The sequence below is a fragment of the Sander vitreus genome, chromosome 10, assembly GCF_031162955.1.
Source record: "Sander vitreus isolate 19-12246 chromosome 10, sanVit1, whole genome shotgun sequence".
Classification (NCBI taxonomy): domain Eukaryota; kingdom Metazoa; phylum Chordata; class Actinopteri; order Perciformes; family Percidae; genus Sander; species Sander vitreus.
In genome coordinates, this window is record NC_135864.1 from 5,646,379 (window position 1) to 5,667,038 (window position 20,660).

The window sequence follows — 20,660 nt, forward strand, 5'->3', positions numbered from 1 at the left end:
TCAGATTAGGTTTGAGCACCATAAGTGAAACATGTCTGAAGGCATAAAAGTATGAAATATCTTTTAGAGGCCTCAAGTGAACGTATTTGACTAGAGAAAGACAAAGATTCCACAAAAGTCAGAAAAAGCTGTAGTTTTCCTATTTATTCAAGCAGTGAGCTAGATGGCAAATAAAACATCAGGTCTGAACATGCATGCATGCACACACACACACACACGCGCACACGCACACACACACACACACACACACACACACACACACACACACAAGCAGCACGCCTCGCCTCCATGTTATGAAAACAGCAGCTTGGATTAATGCTTAAACTTGCCCTCTGTAGGTGCGACTGTCTGTACAGGGAGAGCGAAACATGGCAGGAAATATGCACACTGTCTCCTATCTGACCATGCGGGACACACCTGCCCTGCCCTAGGGATCATGGGAAGGGGGAAGAAGCTTTAGAGTGGGATTGGAGAGAGCAGTTCAAACACTGGTGAGCATGAGGAGGTTTTTCCGAGGACACAGGGACGAAGACTACAGTCAGATCCAGTATCTGACGGCCAAGTGCACCCGCCTGGCTTATGATAAAGGTAACTCATTTGACCTCTGAGAATAAAGTTAAGCATTTACATTTCAGAGCCGTTACTGGTTCAGTCTAATGTTAACTGCCAATATAATCTTTTATGTCTGTTCTATTTTTTTGTCTCCTCAGTTCACAGTTGTATTAATTGCACTTGAGGCACCAATAAGTGCAAATTCAGACATTCTGATGAATACCAGAGTAATGCAATCTAATGTTAATCAAAGTGTAATTTATGACACATAGTACTGTGGTGTCTAAGAGTTCATACTTCCTCTTATTTACGTTTTTGTAATGTATTAGTTTGATGTTCACAGACAGGTAAGAGGTAAGATTAACCTGTGAAAGATTAACCTCCCCACATCATCCGTAGTAGATAATACAACAACTTGCTTCAAAGGTCATGACTTGAAAGTGAACTGTGCCTCATTGTCTGTAAAAGTGTGTCATTTACTGCTATGATATTGTCAGAGTTAATGGGGACGAGATAACATTTCACTGAATTATCATATGAAAACAGTTACAATACGCCACAGTGACAATACGCCATTATAGCTTCACTGAAGTAATCAGATTAGGTTTGAGCACCATAAGTGAAACATGTCTGAAGGCATAAAAGTATGAAATATCTTTTAGAGGCCTCAAGTGAACGTATTTGACTAGAGAAAGACAAAGATTCCACAAAAGTCAGAAAAAGCTGTAGTTTTCCTATTTATTCAAGCAGTGAGCCAGATGGCAACCAAACACATCAGGTCTGAACACACACACACACACACACACACACACACACACACACACACACACACACACACACACACACACACACACACACACACACACTTAAAAGAGTTATACTGTACATATTTGCTATCTGTTGCAGTACTTTATTGTTTGTTTGTTCATTTCATTTTCATATGTTTATTGTATGCGCCTAACACACCAAGGCAAATTCCATGCAATGGCAATACACCTGATTATGATGCTATTAAATATTAAGGACTGGATTGCCAGCTGTGAACCATCAGAATCAAATTTGCACACATGCCACTTAAGATAGATATTTCTAATTAAGAATGTTGTTTCTGCTTGTCAAGAGTGTCTTTGTTAAGGGTTTTATTTTAAGTACCGGTATATAGTCAAAAGTGAATAACACAATATATAAAAAAAATATAAGAAAACGCCTAATTGTGCAAGACATTTTGAAATCTAGGCTTTATCAACCTCTGCTGATGACCGGTTGGAGTTGCAACACTAATGATAGACTGTAGCCAAGGTATGCACATGTTATGGACACTAAAGTGAGAAATGAGGACGGCCACAGAGCTGAGGTCCAATGTAAATGTGTGTAAAACGTATTAGGGACACATAAGTGCATGATGAGGTGAGGGGAGTGGGAATGCCTAAAAACTCCAGTGAGAGGAAAATGTTTCAACGCCAGAGATGTCAGCAGCTGACATACTCCTCCATTTAAAGTGTTATTGTTTCAAACATTATGGTTAATTTATGCTGTGAGCAGTAAAAAAACAACATACTTTTTCATTACCTTTCATTAAAACACATCCAAGTGGCACACATTCAGCAGATCTTCTGTTTTAATGAAAATTGTCTACACAGCAATGGTTTCGCGGCCCAAACATGATTTGGGTCTGTTGTTTGTGGCTGCAGCCGTGCTCGACAGGGAGTTTCTGATGTCCAGAGACAGGGAGAGGAAGCTGCAGAATGATCTGGAAGCTGCGACTGCTCGACTCCTCCACCAGCAGCAGCTGAACATGGAGCTCAGGATGAGAGAGGACCAACTCATCAGCAGGATCCACCAGCAACAGGTCAGCAGATCAGGGTTTAAAAGAAATAATCAGACTTTTTGAGTTTGTATTTTCTGAGCATTTTAACATCTTTCAGCTCATTGGTTTTACAGAAACTTTACTGTTTATGTTCACTTGCACCTCTTTCATCAGTGATGTTTTCAGACTCAGCAGGCAACAGTTCCAGTAAAAAAAAAGCTCTAATACGAGCGCCGACAGCGGCGAAGGCCCTATTGAAACTGAAGGAATTATTATTCTTCCTGCAAATGAATCACCTTTTGGAGGGGCAACATACTAAAAAACTCACCAAAATTGGTGGTCGCATCAAACCTGGAGAAAATGTACGGATTTTAAGGGTTTCGGGAATAGGCGCACAAAAATGGCTGGCTAGCGCCCCCTACAAAAATGTTGTCCCTGCAGTCTAACGAAACGTGGTACACATATGTAGCATGTCAAGACGTACAAAAAAACTCATTGGATCCATACCCTAAACCCACCAGGAAGTCTGCCATGTTGAATTGAAAGTTGGAAATTAGTGTGATTTTGGCCATTTCCACGTCATACTTTAACAAACTCCTCCTAGACATTTCATCTGATCAACTTCAAATTTGGTCTGTGCCATCTTAAGAGGTTAAAGATGAAAAGTTATTAAAGGAAAAACTTTTCGTCATAGGGCGTGGCCGTGGCGGGGCGGCCATTTTGTGCGTTTTGCCTTCGAAACAGGAAGTGGGTGTAACTTGAGTGTACATTGTCCAATTGGCTCGAAACTTTTCAGGATTCATAAGAGTCCAATCCTGAGGACATCTACAGGCTGATATTGAAGTCATAGCGCCCCTTAGTGGCAACAGGAAGTAGACCTAAAAGTCAAGATGCTATACTTTAACGAACTCCTTCTAGAGATTTCATCCGATGGACTTCAAATTTGGTCTGTACCATCTGTATCACCTTAAAGATGAAAAATTATTAAAAGAAAAACCTTTCGTCAAACGGTGTGGGCGTGGCATGGTGGCCATTTTGAGCTTTTATCGATGAACAAAGAAGTTGTTGTAACTTTAGTGTACATTGTCATATCTGCCCGAAATTTCTCATGTTTGACAAGGGTTAGGTCACCTGAGGTCATCTACAGGGCAAAATTGACTTTTGGTCATAGCATCCCCCGCTGGCAAAAGGAAATCCGCCTTATATGACAAACATCATCCGATATACATGAAACTTATAATGTGTGGGCTACGTCTATGTAATACTGAGCCGCCCCCTATTCTTTAACCACGCCCCCCTTTTATGGCTTTTGAACCGTTTAAGGTAGAGTCTTGTGTGAGGTATCATTGAACTCAGCAGAGAGTTCTTTTGTCATTGGTCATGGTTTGGCCCGCCCCCTATGCTTAAGCCACAACCCCTTTCATAACTGGTGACCCGTTTGACGTAGACTATTGTGTGAGGTATCATTGAACTCAGCAGAGTTCCTTTTTCATGATGGTTGATTGATTCGTGATGGTTTGCGATATCCGACGGTCGTGCAAATACACAGGCGCATGGAGCCTGTGGTCCCGTCCAACGCTGCTTGCAGCTTTAATTTATTTTGGTATTTTAAAGCATCTAATTTAGGCTTATTTGAAGGAACTGAGACAGACTTGTGTAAAGCCCCTCTTTGTTGTTTTCTTTATTCTTTTATATTTTTCTTTTTTTTAACCGAAAGCATCCCAGAAAAGTGGTAGTGTAACCTTTATGGCTAGCTAACATACGGAACCAAAAACACATTTTCCCACGTTTTTTACTTTATATATACTTTTTATTAAAACTATACAAGTTTAGATAAAGTGTTAGATTTAAAATTTAGATTTTAAAATTGTTTTTAAAACTATAAACAAATATACTTTGACTTTTCCCTCTAACTGGGCCCCCTAGTGGCAAATGGGCCCTAGGCACGTGCATAGAATGGCTATGCCTAGATCCGGGCCTGCTTATTGAGGGCGTTCAGCACATACAGAGCAACGTTAACATTCACGTGGAGTCTTTTTCTGTCCCCCTGATGCATTTAATTCCAGTTTTCACTCAAATGTTTGCTCTGTTCTGTTTTGTTAGTTTACCAACTACTGAGAAAAACATCTGGCTCTTTAACTGCTAAAGTTCCACTTTTTCACCAACTAGCCTCTAATGTTGTCTGCTGTTTGGTGCAGGAAAGGTAGTGTACAGTGGATTTATCAGAGCTTTGTTGGCTGCCAAATCTGCATGCTTCAGCTTGGGAATGAACCAGACACTAAATGTGCCATAAAACCAAAACTATTAGTTCAAAAAGGCTAAAAAAGCTCCACAGAGCTGCAGTTAGCTGATCACTATGAGCGATCAAATCATGATTCCCAAAACAACATTCAGCTCTATTTTAACCTCAGACGTTGGTGTGGCAGTCTTGTTAGGAAATACTTACCTGAAGGCCAACTCCTGTCCAATCTGTGTCATTTAATTTTGTAGTGTTTAACCTCATTACAATCCCATCATTTAAATGCACATAGCCATGACCATACCAGTCTGCCACCTATGCTGCCATTACTGAAATTACACTGGAATTAGGCTACGAGTAAGTGCCAGTGTTAACATACTGTAAATGCAGAGGTTTTGGCATTGGTTACCAACCTTTTGGGTTTTTTTTAAATTCTTTTTGCTGACTGCTTTATTTTAATACTTTTAGAGGCCAGGGGAAAAAAGAAAGACGAGAGAAAACACAGAATCTCTTCTTCTTTCATGTTCCAGTTATTACTTTTGACCTTTAAGATTAATCCCTGATTCATAGTAACAAAATGAGCAGCTCCTCCGTTTAAGTCAAGTCCAATTTTTATTTAGCCCAATATCACAAATCATAAATTTGCCTCAGAGGGCTTTACAATTGGTACAGCATATGACACCTTCTGTCCTCGCATCGGATAAGGAAGAACTCCACGAAAAATCCTTTGACAGGGAAAACAATTTGGAAGAAACCTCAGGGAGAGCAACTGAGGAGGGTTCGCTTTCTCAGGACGGACAGACGTGCAATAGAGTAGAACAGACCAGCATAATAAAATTCCAGTACAAACAATCCACATGACAAAATGATACATAGAACTTTAGAGACCTCAGTGGTATTTGTTAGAGATTTGGAGAGTGTGGCTCACTCACTTTCCCCACATAGATTTGATATAGTGTCAGGTTTGGGCTTGCCACAAACTCTCTGACCTATACAGTAGGTGTCTTTGATTTGATCACTTAAGTCTGTGTAAGATGATAATGCTACGATCAGGACATCTCCAGGGAGATCTTAAAAGGTCAGGGTGTACTGAGTAATATATGATTAATATGCAGAGTTAATATGTTCCATTTATATATATTCTGGGTTCATGTACCTTTATGTAAGCATCTGTGTCAGATGATATGAAGCTATTACATTCTGTAAGTCATAGTTCTATTATCTTTATTGTTACTATTTTGCCACTGTTCATCATACCAACTGCTATAATATTTATGAATCATATTTCTCTATATCTGTATCAGTGTCTCTGTGTCCCAACCGGCAGCGGCAGATGGCCGCCCACCAACAGTCAGGTTCTGTCCGAGGTTTCTGCTTGTAAAAAGGCACTGTCGCACCAAATGCTTGCTCTTGGGGAAATTGTTAGGTCTTTGTCAATTAAAGAGTGTGGTCTCGACCTACTCTATCTGTAAAATATCCTGATATAACTCCTGTTATGATTTGACACTATAAAAACAATTGAATTGAATTAGGTAACTTAATTTAGCAGAGACAAGAAAGAAAACTAGAGTGCATTCTATAAAATAGTTGATAAGTAGTAGTAGTTGATGAACAATAAAAGCCATGAAATAGAATTTGGTTGTGTAAAAACATTTTGCCAAAATCTATGTGGACTGTTATGGAGTCCTTACCTATCTGTACGTGTGAGAATGTGTCTCGCCTGTGTCTCGCCTGCAGGACCTGGTGAACTTGCTGCAGCAGCGTGTGGTCCTGCTGGCGGAGGCGAGCTCCCAGGACACGGAGCTGCTGCGGCAGGTCAGCTCAGAGATGCTGTGCCTGCAGAGCTCCGAGGTGAAGCTGGAGGGCCTGGTGGAGGAGCTGCATGCTGAGGCCCAACACAGAGCTGTGGTGGCAGAGAGCCTCCAGACAGAGCTACACAGTGAAGCCCGGCGCAGAGCTGCGCTGACGGAGAGCCTGCAGACAGAGCTGCGCAGGTAGGCCCACTTTTCATGCTTTCTGAAAAAGAATGAACCGAATAATTCATGATAAAATTGAATCTTTAGTTTCATCCTTAATAGTCTCGCATTGCCAGACCTTCCTGCACAGTGCTGCGGAGGAGGGTCTGGCTAGTCCACACAGCATTCCGGGATGGGAGAAAAACGTGCTCTGGTTTATTGGCATTTCTTTAAACCAATCACAATCATCTTTGGCAGCGCTAAGCCCCGGAGAGAGCCACAGTGCCGCTGCAAAATCACCTCGGGAAGGAACTTTTGGTGGAACACATGTACGTTCAAAAGTTGTTTTAGTCGTGCAACAGAAAACTCAGATTGGACAGATAGTCTAGCTAGCTGTCTGGATTTACCCTGCAGAGATCTGAGGAGCAGTTAACCATAGTCCTCATGAGTCCACCGGAGTTTAAAATTCCAACAGAAAGGAAGCGCAAGGTAACGAACATCCGGCCGAAAAGAGTGTGATCCGGCGGAATTTCCCACAGCACCAGAGCAATCGATATTTATGATTTAAATTCACTTTATTGTCTAAGACTGAAGCACATTCGATCTTTACCAGAAAAATCATATTTCATTATAGTTTTAAACCGTTTTATTAATAGAAAGAAGAAAGAAAAAGAGACTGTCGCATACAATCGTCCAGTACAATGTAGTGAAATTCAATCTCTGCATTGAAGCAGTGGTCAGCCACATAGCAGCATCCCAGGAGCAATGCTGGTGGTAATCACTTTGAGTGTGTGGTCTTAAATGTACCCACTTGTCAGTGTCCAATGTGCACACCTTTTTAATTAAAAGCACAAGCATACTTTACTGTGCTTAAGATGAGGACGTGTCAAGCTTGCGGTGACTTCCTTGTTTTCTTTAACCATGTTGAATTGTTGATGGTTTGATTCAAACGCATTCCTCCATGTTCCACCCAGCTGTTTAAACCGAACAAAATATAAAAACAAACATTAACCCAGATAAGGCCGCAGACTAAGAAAAGAAACATTCAGATGAATAAAAAAACCCGCTAACGTTTGATTACCATCTCCAGCAAACTGGAGCCAAGTGAAGCTGTCACCAGCTGCTCTGCAAACCCACAGAGAAGAACTTCATCTCAAACTGTTGTCTCAAGACTGAATGAAAGCATTGAGTTCGGACCTTTTTTAAGTCAGCAGAAATCCAGCGCCGTGCCTCAATCTGCTGACTTTAAATCCCTGCGGAGAGTTGGCTTAGTGTCAGAATGCATTACCACATTATGATTCCAGCCGACAAGTCAAGAAGATGAAAGCAATCTTAACATTAGCAGAAAGGTCAATATGTATATGTTTTATATTTGCCTTTAAAATTCCTATTGCATCTAACATTAAATGCATTGATACAATTGTGGAAATAAATCTGTGACAGCAAGGAGCATGCAGGGTTGAGAATAGAAATCCCGCCGAATAGAAAAATCAGTGGAAGAAAAAACCTAAAACATTATTTTAGTTAAGAGCACTCGGAGCACCAAACATATATTATATTTAAACTTTAAATGAAACATCTTCATGCAACTCCTTTCTCCTTTCAGTCATTTTTACCAATGACAAAAAGTTAGGTGTTAGAAATAATTGGTGTTAGAAATAATGTTTCTTCCCATTCCCATAAGTTAAAGAAATAAGTTATACTGCACCATATGAAGCAAACATTCATTATTTTAACCAGAAAGCAATGATATTATTGTCGAGGTAAGGGTAGTTATGTTTTTGTGTATTAATGTAAGAGATCGGATAAATGGAGTTTGCCAAAATGTAAAAAATCATTATAACAAAAGTGGATTAAAGGTCAATTTAAATTAGTTTTCTGTTAGTTTTCAGCTTTTGCAACTTACAAACACAATGCAGACAACTACATTGATATGACTCTACTCTGGTCAAATTAAACCGGCCACAACAAGTGTTGAGTACACACAGATAGGATAACATCTTTTTGTCATTGTCCCCAACAGTAAGACAGTGGAGCTGGAGGAGCTACAGGACACCAACCAAACTTTGACAGAAACTCTGAAGGAGTTACGCTCCACTCATCAGAAGGAGGTAAGGGAACAGAATTGAATGCAGCTCTGGCACATTTTGGGTCTGTGAGAGTCTGACAGAGTCAAACAGCAACTCCTAAACATATATTCCTCTATATATTATTATATTATCTTTTCATTATCAATTAATCTGCTAATTATTTTTCTTGATTAATCGATGAATCATTTGGTCTATGAAATGCCATAAAAAAGTGAAAAAGGGCCGTCACAAGTTCCCAAAGCCCAAATTGACATATTTAAACTGCTCGTTGTGTCTGACCGACAGTCAAAACCAAAATATATGAAATTTTACCATCAAAGAAGGCTGAGAAAACCAACAGATGTTCAAATTTGAGAAACTGGAACCAGACATTTCTGTAACTTCTTGAGAAACTGGAACCAGACATTTCTGTAACTTTTTTAAAGGGATGCACAAGGGCCACAAAAATTAATCAATGTAAACATTGTTGCCCATTTATTTTCTGTCAATTGTTTCAGCTCTATTCAAAACACACATTTTGGTGGGTGAACTATTCCCTTCATACCTAAATACATGATACTAGTTTGCTTGGAGTTTGAAAATCGAAATTCATATCAGGTTTCTTGTTTACGAACAATTGCGATAGGGACAGCACAACAGTACTTTTCATCTTTGAGTGACATGAAGAAAATAATTGGCGGTATAAACTGCTTGAGGTGCTATTGTCCATCACAGCATGACAAAAATACACAGTGAATTCATTACATCACATACGACACTCCGATGGACCTGAAAAATGAAACCGAAAAAGGAACGAGTATGCCAAGGTTGTGATGTGAAGTGTAAATATTCAGACAATCCGAAACCACTGCTTGCACATCGTGGGCTGAGTTTGTGTGACTATATATTAATAAGATGTAACCAATGAATGGTTATTTACATGATGACTCATCCCTAATGAGATTATTCACACACGTGAATTAGTAGTGTTGTAATCAGTGGTGTAGTCTACATGATACGCAGGTATACACCACATACCCACTAAGAAAGCTCCAGGATTTCCGTGTCAAAAAGGCCCAATGACACACAACAACATACTTTCCATTATATTTCTGATATATTTTGAATTGTCATCTGTGTTTTTCTTCTTGGCATAGGCTAAATAAAGGTACTTCCACCATAAATTGGTGCATAAAAGTGTATCCCAATGCAGGAAATTAAGTCTTTGACGCTCAAAATAACCCTGGGGGAGGAGACCCAGACCCCCCTTCCCCAAAGGCAGATTCTGGCCCATATATATATAGGCCAATATATTTATAAACAGTACAGTATACCCAGTACAATACATTAGACTACACCACTGGTTGAAATGTAACAAAGTACAAATACTCTGTTGCTGTACTTAAGTAGAATTTTCACGTACCTATACTTTACTTCGTTATTTATATTTCAGGAAACTTTTACTTACTCCACTACATTTCCTTAATAAAATGTATAATTTTACTCCACTACATTTCCCCTAGCATTTTATTTACTCGTTACTACAAAAAAAAAACATGGGCCAAAACCAAAGAAGAGGAGGAAGCATAAGAACTGATAGTGTCTTTGAGACTTTTACTCAAGTAATGTTCTAAAAGGTGACTTTAACTTCTACCAAAGTCATTTTCTGGCAAGATACTTGTACTTTTACTCAAGTATTGCATTCAAGTACTTTATACAAGACTGTTAATTAGCAACAAACCCAACATTTAAATACCCACCAGTATCACGACATAGAAGTCGGTAGTTGTAATGTGACTTTTTGTCCAGCAGATGACAGGATTGGACACTTTGTTCAACACTGCTTCTTTGGTCTTGTCTGCTTGAGCGTAAATAGATAAGTAATGTACTTTTGATGGTTTTATAATTAATGTGGACGCCACATTGTGGAGCACTTCTCTTTGTCAAAACATGCAGCCAACTCTTCCACACATAATGCAGTACAACATCATCCTGCTACGAGAAGTAATGGATTAACTCTGTTCTTAGGGTAGTTTAGGTCAACGTGTCGGCGCGCCAGTTACAAACAGAGAATAACAAATCTGCTGTCGGATTTTGAATAATTAATCTCACAAAACATGAAACCTCAAGGTTCAAATTTATGAACTGTGGCCAAATTTGAAAAACTACAACCACTCCAGAGAACTCCACTGATTCAGATTTTTCTGGCATTAGATTTGTATTAATGTGTGTTGAGTCTGGGCATTAGTGTTACATTCCTACACACTGTCAGGATTTTGTTATTTACACTTGGCTTCAAAGACTCACTCCCTTCCTGGCCACCGTTTCAACCAGTCCATCAAACAGCAAACAATCCAGCTCTACAATTATCTCTCCTACGAAAGCCACACAAGTCCAACAGAACAAAACAACAGACCGCCCTGTCAGTCACTTAATGAGAACATCTATTTGCTGGGGATAAAGCCAGTGAAATATTGTGAATGTCCTGGGAGTTGGAGATGAAGTCTAACCCTGTTGCATTCGCTCATCTTTCCAGATGACGCCACTGAGTTCAACAGTATTTTTTTTCCTTATTTCCTGCTTTCTTGTTGCCTCGATCACATCCTGGTGGAACGAGGAATATAAAGTGATGTTGTCTTGTCTTTGAGGTAAGGGAGCTGCAGCAGGAGAATCAGGGGAGTCTGAGGAAACTGCAGGGGACAGCGGAGCAGTTTGAGTGGCTCTGTCAGCAACAGCGTTACTGGATGTGCTGTGTCAAGAAGTGGGTATTTTCTCCCTGAACATTTACAATCACACATACTACACACATACAGGGGCGTCGGACTGGGGGGGGGGGGGGGGGGACTGATTACCCAGGACCCTCATGTGAGGAGGGCCCAAAAATATGCTAGAATGAATAGCTGTGGATGCGGGGAGGGGCCTATAGAAAATGCCTTTCTACAGGGCCCAGAATTCTGTGCTACACCCCTGCACACATACTTAATGTGTCCATTGTATGTATTGTGTCTGTTTTTCACGTGAGTCACAAAAATGTGCAGGCTTTGAGACCCTATCTGTGAACTCAACATTAGACAAAATGTAAAACCTTTTTTTTTCCCCCACCAAATATCTCTACAGGCTATATCTCACTGTCTAAACCTTCTTTAATCACAGATTCAAAGACTGCCTGATGGAGGAGAGAGACGCTCTGCTGCGACAGGTCATCGAATTGAAAAAGAAGGTTGAGAAACATGATGACAGTCCCACACAGAGCGTCGTCTGTCCCCTACAGGACACTCAAGGCTGTGACGGGTAAGAAAGAAGACAGACACACAGATGCAACATATAGTAAAGTTATCACTATGATGAAGCCGCGCATCTTTTTTGCCAGGAATCCTCCCTGGAGTGTTTTCCAACAGGGCATTAAGTAAAGAACACAAAATTCCTCATCATCTCCCATCATTGTTATACATTTTCCACTGTGGCCCACTCCTACATGGTTTCCAGGACATTACAGTATTTACAACACGTCTAACCTTCCTTTCTTTCGCAGCAGTATAACATCATGGGATGCAGATGCAGTGGCTGACTTGGAGTCTCAGGTGGAGAAGTCAAACATGCCGTATGCAGAGCTCTTTAACCAGGTACCAGTTTAATATTTCTACTTCTTAACGGCCATATGCTGAATGGCTAAAATCACAAAGGTCTCATCATGCTCACAAACTCTTTGCAATGGGTTCAAGAAATGTTCCGCAGAGTCCCTCTACATGTCAGAGGCCCCCAGTTTAGTGTTTTAAAATATTTGTGTGGGAGACACATGCAAACCTCAGGGGTGAAATATTAGAGATTTATTAGGGAGGGCGAATATTCATCTGAGTACGGTTGCCAATTCCCAGAAGAGTTGCTCTGCTGTCAGTTCTTCCAGAATTTAGACATACATCTTGAACAGGGGTGGTTAAGTGTGTTTTTCTATAGACTGTTAAAAGTAAAGAGAAACTTTGATGTACATGGAAGGGATACTGAAATCTCTTTGGAAACCAAATATGGAGCCATAACAGTTCAGCACTCATATGTGAAGTAGGGCTGCCACGAATGACTATTTTTGTTATCGAATAATTCTTTTTTTCTTGATTATTTGATGTATTGTTTTGTCCGTAAAATGTCAAAAAATGCTGAAAAATGCTTTGTTTACCACAGACCAGGAAGATGTAATTCAGTCCAAAATCCAAAGATATTCAGTTTACTGTCATACTGTACATGACAAAGAAAAGCATCAAATCCTCAGCTTTGAGAAGTTAGAACCAGAAAACGGTTGACGTTTGTACTGGAAAAATTACTAAAACTATTCATTGATTACCTAAATAGTCGCCGATTGATTTTCTTTCAATCAACTCATCAGGGCTAATAATCATCTGGGTGCGACTGCCAGTCCCTGCAGGGGATGTCATACAGCCAGAGCTTTGAAACGTTATGGTTACTGGAGTCTCATCAGTCTTTTTGTCTTTTAAAAAGTAGCTTGAAAGCCTTTATGCAATCATTGGGTGACCGCAGAATGTTCCTTAAAGAGGAATCTAATGAGCAAACACAGGGTATCTTTCAGTCATATGTTTTGTCCATCCATCCATCATCCACCCATCCATCCATCCATCCATCCATCCATCCATCCATCCATCCATCCATCCATCCATCATCCATCCATCCATCCATCCATCCATCCATCCATCCATCCATCCATCCATCCATCTATCCATTCTAAAGGGATGTCTAAAACTGTTCAAACAATTAACCAATGCTGTCCTTTTCCTGGAGAAGACCTCCTTCAGGTCCCTTTTACTCGTACTCTGCCCTTTAGCTACAGTTTCTTTTAGATTTGAGAAGGGACGAGTATCTTTAGAGTAATCAGTCCACGTTTTAAAATCTCTGGAACGGAGACTGAAGTTCAGATCAGCTGCCAGTCCGCAGTGGGTTTGTTTTGGTGCCAGGATTTTCAAAAAACTCCGAACCCTCATGGGCACTGAAGTCTCATCAGTGTTTTTATTTTGTCTGCCTGCTGTGTATTTGAACAAAGACATACGACTCCATACAGTGTTCAGCAGCACTGAAGAGACGAGGAGCACGAAGGATCAACCCAGTCTCACGGCAGTTCGGGAAATGGTCACGTTATTTAATCTATTGATTCGTTTTCACAGGGACGTTTTTCTTGTTTTTTTTTGTGGTGGCCAGCACGAAAATGAAAAGTAATGTATTTCAGTGGGAAGCATATTTCATGATCACAGCACAAATACGGTAGGGAGTAGTATGAAAAGCTGAAAATCCGCGTAGGGAGGAGTTTGGTTGGGGTGGTGGATGGGTCAAACAATACAGGACTTTCACCCGGGAAACCAGGGATCGCGTCCCATGTGTGGTTTTGTTTCCCCGTTGTTTTCTTAATCAGAACCGTCCCATTATTGTCGCGCGTCCCCCGCGGCCGTCTCCTGGCGCGTGAGGCGTAATTTCCCCGTTGTTTTCCTAATCACAACCGTCCCGTTATTGTCGCGCGTCCCCCGCAGCCGCCTCTCGGCGTGTTAGGCGTCCTTTCCCCGTTGTGTTTTTCCTAAACCCAAGCTGCGCCATCCTGTTATTATTGCACGTCTCCCGGCGTGTGAGGCGTCCTTTCATGGTTCCCATTTCGTGCTGGCCACCACGAAAAAAACGAGATAAACGTGTTGTTGTACACGAATCAATAGATTAAAAATAACGTGACAATTACATGAACTGCCGTGAAACCGTGTTGGAAGGATCGTGTGTGTCGGTGGAAGACGTTGTCATATCGCCTAACAGCCACTAGGCGGCACATAGGTTAACTATGAATATGGCTCATTAATTGTGTGTTCTAAAATGTGGGAATTTATTTCAGTATTCAAAACAAACACTGTTAATGATGACAAACAATCATACAGAATCTGGGCACAAGTTAGATTTTAGAAAAACAATTCTTCTCAAACTTCTGCAGTTTAACTATTTATTTCTTATAAATTAGTTGGAGGCATGGTGCATAATCAGCAGCTTGATGCATTTCACTCCAATTAGTTTGAATTACTGAAACATTTATGACCGTTTCTTGGTGAAATAGGTCTTTACTTACTTACTTTACTGTTAACTGGGATGATCAGTATCTTTTTTTCAGCTGGAAACATTGATTTATAGGTACATACAAATAGGTGAATTTGAAGTTTAAACTGATCTGTCCCTTTTTGAAAATCAATATTTTTTTTAATAAAAATGATGAGCATCAAAAGTAATTCAAGTATATATTAAAACTTGGGTCTTATATTTGTAGTTTTTGGCAATTTTCCATCAGAAATAATAACATTGTACTCACCAAGTTCATTGCGGAGATAGAGTGCAGCGACATCTTTACAAGAAACAAGAAAACAAACATTCAGATAAGATTTCCTGTAACGGATTATTAACAACACTTTGATGTTCTCACTTTGGTTTTGCCTAAAAAAATAAGAAAATTAGACAATCCGGCTAAAGTGTTTTCATGTTTAAACCAATTGTAGAGATGTCATCTTGTTCCCACATCTCAGCTTTTACTTTGTTGACTAAAATGTTATCGTAACTGAACTTATGGCCACAACTACAAAAATGAGTCCAACATTGAATGGGTGTGTGAATGAAAATGCCAGAGAATTATTATTTGAATTCAATAGATGCTTCTTATCTTAAATGTTCACAAGCTTTAATAGGTATTCAATGTCTTTATAACATAATAGTATCTGTAATATCAGTATAATCAATATATAAGAAATACATCTGTATTATCAACCTTCCAGGCAGGGGCGCCGACAGCAATTTTGGGCCCCATGACAAAAAATCTAATTGGGCCCCCTCTGCGCAGCTGTTGTCACCACATCTCTAGGACCTAACTGTCCCGTCAAAAGCTTTACATAACTCTAGCAACTGTCTTGCTTCTTGTAGTTCAATACTAGTACTAGCACAATATTTACTGCTGGTGATTTGTACATGAATGCAAGTCTAACATGCAGTTCACTATTTGATGCAAGATTAAAAGCAACCATAAAAAATGTGCTGAAGGTCATCTTTTACAGTCTCAATGTATTTTTATTGTAAAATTTGACAAAATGGATAATTCTCTTAACAAAAAATTATTATTATTATTAATTCATTATTATTATAATTATTAATGAAAGATTAAAAAACGAACAAACTTAAATATATATTAACTTTTCAATCAAAATAAATTAACATCATCCTCTCAAAACAATGAAAACAGCAGATTTTTTTTAACTTAGCTGCACATATATGCCAACAAGAAAATAAAGTGGACAGGTAAAATGGAATTTCCACACCAGGGTTATTATAGTGCTACAAAACAGATCAAGTGATCACTAAAGCAAAAGGTTTTGAGGTTTGGAATATGGTCATAACAGACAGCATCAGATTAAAAGGTATGAATAAAAACAAAGGACTCCTGGAAACCCAAACTTTTCTCTCAAATAACTGGCATGTCATTGAACACAATGTTGCTCACCTTCTTCACTGGCACAGGGAGGGGCACAGTTAGGGGGAGACTGGGGTGCTGCTGACTCATCTGTTGTTAAGTCTGCTAAAAGGGGCAGGGACAATGATTTAATATGAATATCTTGCTAAACGTTTCCCTGCACTGATTAAATGTAGGCTAACACTAGTCTGTAGCTAGCTAGCTTATTTCACTATGGACATTAAGCCAACAGGTTAATACCACTCACAGACTATAGGCTACCCACCTTTCTTGGTGAAAAACTGGGTTACAGTTTGACACCCTTTCCTTTGTCTTTCCTCTCTCTCTTGTCTCTCTTTCCTTTTTTGAAAACCAGATTTTGATTTAACGTTACTTGGTAACATCGTGGTCACTGTAGTTCTGGCGCATCTACTGACTGCAACTATACACTGTCACTGAGTGAGTACGCTAAGGCAGGACCAAACCATTTCATGCAGATACAGGGGGATGGTCGGTCAATATAGAAGTACAAACAAAGAGATCATTAATTTTATTATTATATTTGAAATATATATACTGAAGGATGATGGTTTAATAATTTTATATTAGTTTTTACCTATTTTTGGGGCCCCTTTCAGTCATGGGCCCTTGGAATTGTCCTAACTTTCCCCCCTATACAGTGCCCCTGCTTCCAGGGCTAAGGTGCATACTGTAGCTGCCTTTGGAGTTTAGAAAATATCCTTTATGTTTAGTGACCAGTTCAGTCTTTTAAAATCTCTGGATCGGATACAAAGTGCAAATCTCACGGGTGAAATTAGAACAAAACATTCATCTGAGGACAGCTGCCAGTCCCCTGTGGAGCTGTAGGGCTGCCAGAACATTCATAAAACTGATACTTCATGGGTACTGGAGTCTAATCAGTGTTTTTTTTTCTTCTTTTTTCTTTCTGCTTTACAAAAGTTAGATGGCTTTGGGAAACTTTTGATTGCAAAGCTATTCTGCAATCAAACAGGAACCCAACAAAGAGCTTCTGCAGGAAGCATTTACAAATCCTGACAGGACCTCAAACACTCCATACTTATAGTGAAGAATCCAAAAGGTGTTCGCTGTCCGCTTTGGGGATTTTTTAAAAAGCTCCCACATCTTTAGAGTGACAAGCTCAGTATTTTTTAAAAATCTGTGGATAAGAGCAAGCCTGACAGACAGAACTTAAGCTGATTCTCGTGTGCCAGTCCCCAGAGGAGCTGCTGTGCTGCCAAAGCCTTGAGAGATCGCTGATACTTTCTGGGCACCGGAGTCACATCAGGCTTTTTCTCTGTCTGTCTATCTGTCTGTTGCACATGGCTTCCTCCCAAGCCGTCCGGGTCCCTCTTCCAAAGCAGCAGAGAGATGACTAATAACGACTGGAGGGAGGTGATTACCAATAGCCTCTGTGCTTCATTCCCCTCACCTCTCACAGGCTCTGCACTGAATTTCTTAGGATAATTATTCTGATTGAATGCAGATGATGATGATGATGCAGGGTGCTTTCTTTTTGCAGAGCTAAAAAGATAGAGGGAGGAATGTTGCTGGAGGAGCGGTGACCACCGGAGACAACCATGATAAAACACATTACCAGCTGTAGATTCACACTCTGTAGACATGAGTATTGCTCTTAGTTGCTAAACATTGAAGTGCTGTGGTTTCACTCACTAGCTAGCATAAGTTTGGCTTCGCCTAGTCTCTATCGACAACGTTCCACTTCTGGGATTGTTCAGTTGTCGCCGGAAATTTCGCTGGATGTTCCTCATTTCGGCCGGATGTCTGTTACCTCCTGCTTTCTTTGTGTTGGCATTTTAAACCTCGGTCGATTAATGAGGACTATGGTTAACTGCTCCTCAGATCTCTGCAGGGTAAATCCAGATAGCTAGCTAGACTATCTGTCCAATCTGAGTTTTCTGTTGCACGACTAAAACAACTTTTGAATGTACGTGTTCCACCAAAACAAGTTCCTTCCCGAGGCTATTTTGCAGAGGCACCGCTGCACCGTCAACAATTGTGATTGGTTTAAAGAAATGCCAATAAACTAGGGCACGTTTTTCTCCCATCCCAGAATGATGTGTGGACTAGCCAGACCCTCTTCCGCAGCGCGGTGGAGGAAGGTCTGGCATTGCGAGACTACTCCCATCATAATTACGTACTACGGCCACTAAACGGTGACGCTATTATGTACGAGATGTAATTGCTGCGTGAACAAACGACTTATGGGAGCATTATTCAGGGGAGGACAGTCTTCTTGTGCAACCAGTGCGTTCATTTAGCTTGCATGTGCTCGTTTCAACAGCCTTTTAAGTAACTCTTTCACCATGTAGTTAGAGCCTACAACCTAGAAATCTAAAAACCGTACACGTTTTAGCCAAATTAAACCCTGTTTTAATATTGATATCTAGATGTCTATAGATCTGCCATTACTTACTGGAACATTTCCCCTCAAGGCATTTCTCTCTCTGATTTCCATTCTTGCACATACTTCATGTTTATTGTCTTTGTCGTCTTCACTTACAGTTTATTTTTCTGTCCTCAGGCAGGGAGCCCTATCAACGGATACCAAAAACCTCCTTGAGGACAGAAGCCTGGAGCCTGGCCTCGTCTTCTTTTTCTCTCCCCACCTTCTCCAGAAGATAACCACTAGATGTTTGTGTGTGCGGTTAGCTTCGTGGAATACTTCCCAGTCATTGTCGCAAAAACCAAAAAAACCTTGGAAAAAACATACCTGTGAAACCATACATTTACTTTTTGCCCCCACTATTGTTCACCTGTCTTGAAAAGAATCTGTTTCATGATATATGACTGAATTAAAAATGCACAGTGTGCTGCTGTCCTCCTTTAACTGAGACACATGCACATCACATGTGGCTAACGCTCCTAAAGTCACATTTTCCTGTAATTGTCCATTATTCTGACCTTGTAATCAACACCACTAACAAGAGCAAAAAAACCTGAGAATGTTTTCTCTTTTGTTGTTTTGCCAATGAATCCTCACAGGGGAAGCAGCAGCTGGTGTGCAGACGACACAACAAACGTGTTGCTGAGATCAAAATGAAGCTCCGCTGATTGTTCCTCCCGCTGAGGACCTGGTACATCTCGACGCTGATCATCAGATCTCCTCACTTAGCGATAAGTGAGGAGATCTGATGTCAACAAGAATCTAAAACATATGTAAGGTGATATCGGCTCAGATTAATGATGACATTTCATCATATGTGAACCATATGATGCACACATGGTCTGTACAATGTACAGACAAAGCAAATGTTTTGGGAAATCCATCTGAAGCACAGATATGTCACATTACATATTAAACTCTAATTAAGGCTGCAACTAACGATTATTTTCTCGATGAACCGATTGGTCTATAAAATGTCACAAAATAGTGAAAAACGTCCATCCCAGTTTATCAAAGTCCAAGGTCTTTAAATGTCTTGTTTTGTCAGTCCAAAGCTAGTCTATATCCACGACCTTCCACTTCCGGGATTGCCCCGTTGCTGCCAGAAATTCCGCCGTATGTCCTTCTTTTCGTCCGGATGTCCGTTACCTTCCGCTTTCTTTGTGTTGGAATTTTAAACTCCGGTCGATTTATTGCACGACTAACACAACCTTTGAACGTACACATGTTCCAACCAAAAACAAGTTCCTTCCCGATGCTATTTTGCAGATGCATCGTTGCTCCGTCCGGCGAGAAGAGTCCAAAGCCCAACAATGTTCAGATTAATAACAACAGAAAAGATCAGGAAACCCCCATATTTGAGAGGCTGATCTGTTATTTTTGCATTAACAATTGCTTTAACGGTTAATCGATTATCAAGATAGCTGGCGATTAATTTTATGTCGATCGACTTATCGATTAGTCGACTAATCGTTGCAGCTCTACTATATATTAACTGCCTTCAGTGAGTGAGTCCAGTGGGCCTTAAGGAAGTGTTGGACTCACTCAGCATTAAATGTCTTCATATTATAGTTTCTGCTGCTCAACTTCCTCCTGTGCCTTCCCTATAAATCCATTTTATTCATATTGATATCATTGCGTTCTCCTTACTACAAGATGTGTTGATTGATCTTTTAAGGTATGTATTTTTGCAACTGTGTCATATAAAAAAATTATGTTCATATACAACTCATTTGCATTCACATTTTACCAACACCACGTTGGTAATAAAATAAGTACAAGTGACTAACTGTGGGACGTTCTTTAACAAAACAATCACATTTTCATACTAAAACTGAATGCAAAACGTTCATTGTCAACACATTGAATTAGTTTTCCAGCATATTAACCAGCGCTGTAGACTTGATCAACAACAGTTAACTCCTGGTAACTACAGCATGAGCCATATTTTTATGGTCATCTTTGGGCACAACACACTTGGTTAAAAGTCAGAAAAATATTGTGGTTTTCATTAACTACTTTAAAAAAGTCAACACAGACTTGAAGCACAAAACAGGAGGAATTTACTTAATATATAACAAAACCACAACCTTTTTCCTGACCATATTGTGCTTTTTGGCTTTTCCCCTTTCCTTTATTGTGTTATAT

The 20,660-nt window shown here is 40.1% G+C and overlaps 1 protein-coding gene across 3 annotated transcripts; it reads left to right on the plus strand.

The window, feature by feature from the left end:
- The first annotated feature begins 285 nt into the window (after positions 1 to 285).
- Positions 286 to 18,956, plus strand: LOC144524074 (uncharacterized). 3 transcript variants are annotated; one of them, XM_078260052.1, is made up of 8 exons: positions 286 to 588; positions 2,244 to 2,401; positions 6,336 to 6,592; positions 8,577 to 8,664; positions 11,271 to 11,383; positions 11,776 to 11,913; positions 12,155 to 12,245; positions 18,651 to 18,956. In XM_078260052.1, the coding sequence occupies exons 1-8, from the start codon at positions 498 to 500 to the stop codon at positions 18,687 to 18,689; spliced, it is 975 nt and encodes a 324-aa protein (XP_078116178.1). In that variant the 5' UTR covers positions 286 to 497; the 3' UTR covers positions 18,690 to 18,956. The 3 variants fall into 3 exon arrangements, with proteins under 3 accessions (XP_078116178.1, XP_078116179.1, XP_078116180.1); XM_078260053.1 differs by having other exon boundaries at positions 12,158 to 12,245; XM_078260054.1 differs by having other exon boundaries at positions 6,441 to 6,592.
- Positions 18,957 to 20,660: the final 1,704 nt, after the last annotated feature.

Bases quoted from the DNA above. Each gene is read 5' to 3' on its own strand.
- LOC144524074 (XM_078260052.1), top strand. From the start codon at position 498: ATGAGGAGGTTTTTCCGAGGACACAGGGACGAAGACTACAGTCAGATC. The intron at 589-2,243 runs GTAACTCATTTG...TTGTGGCTGCAG, and splicing joins CCGCCTGGCTTATGATAAAG to CCGTGCTCGACAGGGAGTTT. The intron at 6,593-8,576 runs GTAGGCCCACTT...TGTCCCCAACAG, and splicing joins CTGCAGACAGAGCTGCGCAG to TAAGACAGTGGAGCTGGAGG.